Raw genomic sequence first — 9,102 nt, forward strand, 5'->3', positions numbered from 1 at the left:
TTTTAGTTCATTTTTCAAAGCAAAAACAAAAATCACATGTAATAAGTTTTACTGTACTAAAAAATCTTACCTAATTTTCTTAGTAAGAGTAGATCAATAAATAAAAAAGAGTTTAAAGAAGTTTGTGGTTTGAATTGCAATGTTAAATACACGTGGATCTCAAGGTCTAGCCATCTAAATCAAAACTTGCATACCAAGTTTGTGTGTTGTTCACGTCTCTCAAAAGGTATAAAAAGGAAGAAATCTTGTTATGTGAGTGAGAGAGCTTATTGCAGAGTGATTGCTAACTAGATAGTCTTCTTTTTTCTTTTTCTTTTTTCTTTTTTTTCTTTTCTTTTCTAGGGAGTGTTAGTATTTTTTTTTTCTTTCCATTGTTTTAGTGTAATCTTCATTATTAGTAGAGAAACCAAGGCAGCCCAAAGTAGGTTGAACGTGCTTTTTTTATCGTTCTTGCCACTTGAAAAGGAGTTTAGGTTGGTTTATCCATTCTCGTAAGCTTGTAAGTTTCAAATTCTTTCATATATATTAATAAATGATAATAAATTTTATATTATATTTTAAATCATTTAAGAATCGTGAAAAAAGTATATAACAAAATAAATGTTTACATAAAATTTAATCATCTAGCAAATAATTCTAAAACAAGGGGGAAAAAATCCCACATTACTGTTCAAAAGTTCTATTTGTTCTTATTTATTTGGTAAGTATATGAATTGAAAAACTATCTTTGTAGACCTCTAGTTTTCCTAACTAAATTTTAGTAATTCTTTTTTCTCAATCATTGTTTTATAATTGTTTAAAGAAAAGCACATGAATTTTTCTAATCATGTCCATGAAAAGTCAAGATTTTCAGGTTTTAGCATTGACTAAATTTAACTACAAATAACTAAATTAATGATAAACCTTAATTTGCTAACCTCTTTAGACCAATTCACAGCCAAAAAAGAAACCCATTAAAGCAATTGCATAAATTTGAAACAATTAATTGTGAAGGTTTTGACTTTGGGGTCCAAACCTTCTGCTCAAGGGAACAACACAAATTCATGTTAATTTTTGTTCTCTATTTTCGACTTGTGTTTCTAAGTTTAAGCTGATGTATTACAATAAAAGCATTAACAAAAACTTGTGACATATTTTCAGGTAAAAGACATGGTGGAAGGTATGGGAAATGAAAATGATTTTAAAGACAAACAAGAAATGAGAGAAGATCATAACAATGGAGAAGATATTGTAGAATCAAGTTCGAGTTCGTCGTTTCTACCCGATTTGAATCTTCTATTTGTGTTTCTATCATTGATTTCTCCAAATACAAATGAAGATTCAAATGATGGTAATGGGGTATCAATGAAAATGAAAGAGATTGAAGATAGCACGACATATAATATTGCAAAATCGAGCATAAGAAAAAAAGATGTGATTGAAGCCCAACATGAAAGTCGTCGAAAAGTACCTCAAAGACTTCATACAACAATAAAAGATCACAGGTAATTTCTACTATATTTGAAATAACTCATAATTTAAAGGAAAAAAAAGAGTATAATTGTAACTAACATAATCTTTATGTGATTTCTACAATTTGTCCAAAACGGTAAAACTATTATTAATTTTTTTTACAGGCATGGAAGAAAAATGTGAATCAATCAATGGAGAGAGACGAATGGATATTAAAAAGAGATGGGAATAACTAATATAGACAACCACTTTTATAAAAGTTTTGGCACAATCAACCCATGAAGAAGATAGCACAAGTGATGTTGACATTCTTCATGTACAATGACATGTTTTTATCAGTAAGATAGGGCTAATTTGCTCGTCAAACGAAAAATTCGATATAACAGTCTTTGTAATTTTTATTTTTAATATAAAAATGAAATATGAAATTTTGAACTTTCAACTTTGAGATATATAGTAAATATCATTATCGTTAACGTGACAGTTTGATACAAACAATGAGAACATTCTAGACAAAGTTGTTGGTGTTGATACATGGTCCAATCACACCACGGAAACTCGAGCCATACTTATTTTAAAAGATTAGGTGAAGGGGTTTCTCCTTCTTAAGTCAACTTGATGGAGATACATGACTGTGTCCCTCTTTTACTCGAAAAGCCATCTTCACTCTTCTATTCGAGACCTTTGAAAGAGGAATAAAGAAACGATGGTCTTTCTATAATAAAGTAAGCATAAGGTTCCCGCACGAACATGCACATCCACCAATAGAATAAAGAAAGAGTGTTACCTTCCTCTTTTGGGAAAAAAGAATGAATTGAAAAGGAAAAGTAAAAGAAAAAGATTCTCAATTTGGAAAAGAAAAATTATTGCCTCATATCTTTTAAGAAAGTCGATCTAAAGAACCCTTAACATTGGTGCCATTGTATATATGTCAAACGCAAATTGATATTTGGTACAATTAAAAAATAACTAATAAAAGAAAGTGAGCATTTGGTTAAAAGTGATTCGAGGATCGTAGAAGCAAAGTAGTGTTATAATTGGGCAGGGGAAGAGACCAAGAGAATATAAAACACTGACATTGAAAATTCAGCTATCTCGATTATAAGCATTGTTCACTGAAGAATATGCAAGACAAACTTAGTATAATGGTGATGAATAATAGCAAGAAAACTGAAAACTAGATCCAATAAAAGCTCTGCTCTCCCAAATCTAATGGAGGAGGAATCCAAATGTGCTTATTCTATCGTCAAAACATTTATTGACATAGCACAAGAATAAAAGCTTGTGCCAGCACAAGTTTGTAGAGAGATATATTTAAAGTCAGGGAAGCAAATTCTAAAACACACTCAATATTGCCTTAAACTAGTTCTTGGAGAGAGGATAATTAAAACATCCTAGTTTGCCATCCCCCCCTTGCCTACAAAAATAGCAGACCGTTCAACAAATGTAAGTTAGTACCCAATAATCAGTCTGAGATCCTAATCTCGACACCTAAAACGTCCTTCACCATTTCGTACGTCACAAATGCAATTGCAATTGACGGGACGACCTGAACAAGGCAGAAGGCAGCAAAATCAGAAGATATCCTTGATCAAATTACAAATACCATTAAAGTCAATTAATTAATCAACTTGTAATAATTATACTCGTCAAATTTAAGCAAAGAAACAATATAAACCACCCAAAATAATACGTCAGCCAAATACTTAAAAGAAGGGACCACGAGGGGATGCAGCTATTTGTCAATGCTTCTAATCTAAATGGGACATGAATAGGCAGGCATTTAATAATGAAAATCAACATCATAAAAAATTTAATATAGCAAAATCAAAGCTGTCCATCGAACACAGATGACGTGAGTACAACTCCAAACGACTCAACAAGGAGATTTTAAAAACCAAAATTTTAAAATCATGCAAATATGATGAAATTATGATCTTCACCCACCCCACCCCAACCGATTGTAGCACTTCTTTTAAAAGCTCGGTGCATTTCATGTGGTTCTTGATTTTATATCTCTTCGGTTTATCTAAAAATATGTAAAAAGAAAAGTTGATAGGCTATAAATCTAGGTGCCCCACTAACCACCCACCCAACAGGGATATTAGATATCATACATTAGTGCCTCAGGGCTCAGATTGTAATATCAAGCAATTACGTGGAGCAGTCCGGATGAGACTCGCCTAAACACTCAGGTTTTTAAAACTCTAATTGGAGCTTGCTTATTGGATTTAGAAAACAGTAATTCCAGGTATTATCTTCGATGATGGGCTTTAGAAAACCCACACTCATCATCACATCCGCATGCATGCATAATACCAAACATCATAAAAATAATAACTTGTGCCGTTTTCTCACATTTTCTAAAACCACCCAAAACTACCATGGCTAAACAATCTCTTCAAATCAAAGTCAAGGCTAAGGTGTCACACAGTTTTAAAAATCATTTGCCAAACAATCTACTAAAGCCTCATTGATCCCTCAAACTCTGCATACGGAATCTCTCGTTCTCCCATCAAATTCCGAATTATATCTCAATCAGTCAACTTCTAGATAATGCAACATTTTAATATAAATAAGCAGAGACATAGGAAGAGCATGGCTAACCTTCACTGAGTTGGGAACCAAGCCCTTATACAATGCTCTAAAGCCTTCATAACGAACTGTTTTTCTAAAAGCGTCGACCATGCCAGTGTACTCAAGGGATGCCTTACTTCTTCCATCACCAGTGACTACAGAAGCAGCATTATTCCAGCCCACCATCTGCATTCTTCTACGAATGACATCAAGAGGATAGGCAACAGTTTGACCAACTGTTCCAGCAGCAGCTCCACATGCTAAGCGTGTTGTCACACTGAGCTCTGAATCGTCAACAAGTCCGAATGGTTTATTTTTAATTAACCAATCTTTAAGTGATTCATACACGGCAAAGTTAAGACCTACGTATGGAACCTGCAAAATGAAATGTACTAAACTCAAACTTCATGCACAATGAATATAAACAATACACCTTCTAGAATTCATAAACTGTATCCAACCAAGCTTTTTAACATTGAGAGAGCAAATAAAACAAGAAATTGCTCATTTGCAAAACATTTAGAATGAAGGTTTACAACATAGAAGCAAATACATGATGATAGATTATTTCCTAAAAATCTAACAACCCCATATATTAAACTAAGAATAACAATTTTATACATTTCATTGATTCTCTGCTCAAAATTTATTACTATAGTGATGATAGTGATAAAAATATATAACACTTCAGGAGACAGAAGAAACCAGTTGTCAATTTCTAATGATACTAACTGCAATTAGCAATATTACTACTTTTCCCCTTACACTTCAGGGGACAAAAAAATACTTAGAATGACAGGACATATTTCAAAAGCTAAATTATAACTTACAACTCCGATGACAGAAGGAAGCCAACCCTTGTACAAAGCCCTCGGACCTTCTTCCCGGAGCACCGTTGAAAGAGCATGGAATATTCCTCTGTACTGATAAGGAGACTTATCTGTCTGAAAACAAATTCAGGGCAAATGGAGGAAACTTCAGTTTGATTGAAAAAAATACCAAGATGCCACAACATGTAATGTTCCATTGTATCACAACATTAATCCATATTTGGGATTATAAAAACAACTAATTAGAAGTATGTTAACACAAAAAGGCAAGAAACTGATAAATAAGAATGAGTACCTGCACAGTTAGTCTGCCTCGCACCATGTCCATAGGGTAAGTTGCTGACATAGCAATTATTCCAGCACAAGCCCCAGCACCAAGACGTAGAAGAGGAGTGAGTTGTGCATCTTCTGCAAAAAATAATGACAAAAGGGCTTAGAACGAGCTTTGAGAAGGAAGATGAGAGAGGAGTGAAGCAACTCCCATGGTTTTACATAATTCTCATAAAACAAAAATGATAAATGGAGGCTAAAATGAACTTACGGTCACCAGTCTGCTCCCTGTAAAAGTACAGTATCCCCCTGTCAATAGAAAAGAACAAATTATCATCAATTTAGCAATTACTACAGAGAAAGATGCGTGGAGGTTGCCTAATTGGCACAAAAGATTGCTACACTACAAGTATGAACGGTTTTGCAAATCAGTGATCAAACCTTAGTCCATCTTCCCCTTCAGCAACTAGATTTTTCTAGCAACTTTATTCCCAAATGACGCACTACAATGAAAGACCCACAGTACGCTATCAGATCAATCTCTCTTAAAAACTATCTTTAGCGGCCAACAATCCTATCTGTCAGAATGATACCTACTACTGGTTACAGATAATCAATTACTGGACTTACTGTATACTTATTAAACAAGGTAATTTCTACTACATACGGCCAGGAAAAGACAATAGCCAACTTTTCTAGCCACATGTGGCTAGGTCGTTGCAAGTTGTAACCAACAAATCAGTATTTTCAACATTGTTATTCATAAAAATTCAAGAAAAATAAGGCATTGCACCCTCCAACATGTGCATCATAGTAAACTTAACATACTAAAGCCAACCACTTCCGAAGGAAAAGTGGCTGTTGATCATCCTGACAGAAGATTGACTCAAAACATACCGAGAAGCTTGCTCATAGCTGAAGAATTTTACTGCTGAATTTGGTACTATACGAGCACAATTAGTACCATTGCCTTTGAATAGTCCTCGAAAGCCCTCTGTTCTCCAAATATATTTCAAGCCTTGTATCGTTCCATTATATTTTATGCTATGAGGATTCTGGACCTGTTTGTAGAGGAAGCTAAATAAGACATTGTAGCTATGCATACACTGCTTTGTCTCCATGCTCATAAACCTTGTGAGTAGTGCTTATGTTAACACGGAAAGCTAATAGTGAATAGAAAAAGCGAACCTGTAACAATATCTTTAAACGCTCCAAAGGCGCAACAGCAGTTCGAGACCTGAAAAGATATGAAAACCTTTCAGAATACAGATTCACTGTAAAGTAGACTAATATATAAAATTATTTTGAAAATCGAGTAACTTCAAACACTACAGAGAAGCGACGGAGTCAAATTATAGAAAAACCTGTACGATACACACATTAAACATTTACCGACTTTCTTTCCCAAGTCAAAAATAATACCACACCATCAAGTTCAGTGGTCTGTCTGCTTTACGAAATCAAAGCCCAAACACCCCAAAACTCACTTGTTAAGCTCTTCTCTCCCACATTTTATACTCTAAACCGAATCAAAGCATCAAAGACAAAAAAAAAATACTCGACCGACGAACTAGAACTTAATCATACGTCCTATAATTTTAACAGGAAGCCAAAAGAAGGGAACAAAAGTACGTAATCATTCAAAGGCCAATTTATATCGACAGAAATCACAGCTTACAGAAGAGAAATGAAACTCACACTCCGCCAGCGACTCCACCAGCAACCAGAGATTTGCAGATGCTAAGCACAGCGTAACTGGGTGCTTTGACACCTTCTCTCGCAAGCTTCGCCTCCTCTGCCAGGTTTACGATCGTAGAAACAGCCGATTCGCTTCGTTTGACGTCCTCCGAAGCCATAAAAAAGATCGGCGACACAGAAAACGAAGTAGAGGCTCACCGACACCCTGAGTCGCCGTAAAAGGAAGCCTGATCTCTGCCTCCGAACAAAAATATTCCGGTGATTATCGAAGGGCAGGGTTTTGCACTCCTCGCTTTCGTCAGTGTTTTAGTCGGGGAGGAAAGGAGTGGCGTTGCGGCTGCTGCAGTTGAGAAGTCATGACCTTTTTTTAGACCTCGAAACTACGACCGTTAACTAACGTCGTTTGTGTTGATGTTGATTGACGGCGTTTATTGGAGGTTCTGTTTCTTTTTTGGATTGAGATGAATTCTCAACCACTAGATTTAACTTCTGTAAATAGCGAAAGCGGTGTACTCGCCATAAATATGATGACACTTGGCATTTACATGAATATTCCGGTGTAAGAAGGAACACCGTGTCGTCAATTTCTCACCAACGAATCACATTTTCTTTTCTCTTACCTACGTTGAAAATCTTCTGTCATCCGATCATCACATTTGTTCTATGATCATATCAGATACCGTACCATTTCAAGATTCATTAATACCCTAATCATATAATTTTTTAATTCTAATGTTTAGGGCTACCATTTTTACTTTTTAGCCTTCTTTTTATTTATTTATTACATATATATATATTAACTATTTACTCTCTTATTACAAAGGAAGTTAAAATAGTTTGTCCATTTTGTCCATTTTTACAATTTTCGTTTATTTATTTGTTTTCTTTTTATTGTTATTATAAATTCTTTTCAATAAAACTAAATATCTTAACAAATTTTAATTAAAAAACTTTGAATTTAGGTGGAGGCTAGTGGAGGCATATGCCCCTCTTACATTATAATATTAATTTTGAAATATCATATTACATCATATATTTTAAACAAATTATAGTGGTAATGCATTGGTTGTATCCCTACTCTCGTACTTATAATCCTCTATATAAGATTTATAGGTATTTAATATATTTTGAACAATTTTAAAACATATAAATATTTGAATTATCTATTTTTATAGAAAAACGGACGATTCCTTTAAAAATATTGACTAATGTGTTATTTGATATATTTGGATGAACACGTTTAACATTTAGATGTGAACTACCTAATTGTCATTACTGAAATTTACATATGAAACAAAACAAGATACCAATTTAAGTCCTCAGTATTTTTGTTATTATTATCTGTATTATGGCAACCTTGCTAATCTCAAGCTTTATTCCTTTATTTGGTTTGATTAGCTGTTAACTAGCCAAATTTGAAATTTTGAAAATTTAAAATTAATTAATTAATTTTATATTTTAAAAAATCAATAGGGAGTGAATGTATGGACAGAGAGGTCAAATTAAGTGAATTTTATGCCAATAGAAAAAGTAAATGTCTTAACAGTTAAGAGTTATCATCGATTGATCAGGGTCGATTTTTTGACCAAATGCTATTGAGCTACTCTATTTGATTTAGTAAGTGTTTAAATCTACCTCAGTCGTTGAGAGGTAAAAGTTAGACGGTTTTGGTTAGTTTCAACCGGTCAGTAGGTTTAACTATTTTAACTACTTTTTTAAAGGATAAAAAAAAACTTATTTAGAGTTTTCCAAACAGATATTGTCTCGTACACCATTCGGTCAAGCCAGCTTGATTTTTCAATCTCTTATGCTCACTTCTACTAACAACATTTGAGCATGAGCGACTTCATATTTGTCAGTGTCTAAATAAAATTATAGTTTAATACTAATTGTCATAGTTTTTGAGTTTAGAGAGATGTTACTATTATTATTATTGATAGTTGATTTGATAGATACTAAATCTCAAATATCTTACCAATGTAATTTTATTCAAATTTGCAAGTGTTTTAAATTACTTACTTCAACTTCTCTCTCTTTTTTTTCATATAACGTTTGTTGCTCTACTTAACACTGTTTAGTAAGTTGTAGTTTTTTTAATAAACTAAGTACTGTTTTTTAAAACTAATTGTATTAATTATTTAAGAAGCTATTTTTAAATTTTGTTTTATGCTAAAACTGGTGGCCACATTTGTGTTGCTTTTCCTACGTAATCATATTTTTTAAAAAATCATACAATAATTTTCTCATTAATCATTGATGTGGACTTTACCAATTG

General features: G+C 33.3%; 1 protein-coding gene and 1 long non-coding RNA gene across 2 annotated transcripts; one reads left to right on the plus strand and one right to left on the minus strand.

Moving 5' to 3' along the window:
* Positions 1 to 272: 272 nt before the first annotated feature.
* LOC105434812 lies at positions 273 to 1,894 on the plus strand. The gene is made up of 3 exons (XR_004215546.1): positions 273 to 499; positions 1,141 to 1,484; positions 1,617 to 1,894. It is a non-coding gene; the product is annotated as an uncharacterized LOC105434812 (long non-coding RNA).
* Positions 1,895 to 2,515: 621 nt separating this feature from the next.
* Positions 2,516 to 7,185, minus strand: LOC101215644 (mitochondrial adenine nucleotide transporter ADNT1). The gene is made up of 8 exons (XM_004133789.3): positions 6,828 to 7,185; positions 6,318 to 6,366; positions 6,027 to 6,190; positions 5,401 to 5,438; positions 5,155 to 5,267; positions 4,860 to 4,973; positions 4,060 to 4,404; positions 2,516 to 3,001 (listed from the first exon to the last, which is right to left on the minus strand). Exons 1-8 carry the CDS (start codon positions 6,983 to 6,985, stop codon positions 2,918 to 2,920), a joined length of 1,065 nt encoding a protein of 354 aa, XP_004133837.1. The 5' UTR covers positions 6,986 to 7,185; the 3' UTR covers positions 2,516 to 2,917.
* Positions 7,186 to 9,102: the final 1,917 nt, after the last annotated feature.

Source organism: Cucumis sativus, chromosome 3 (assembly GCF_000004075.3).
Source record: "Cucumis sativus cultivar 9930 chromosome 3, Cucumber_9930_V3, whole genome shotgun sequence".
In the NCBI taxonomy this organism is placed as follows: Eukaryota; Viridiplantae; Streptophyta; class Magnoliopsida; order Cucurbitales; family Cucurbitaceae; genus Cucumis; species Cucumis sativus.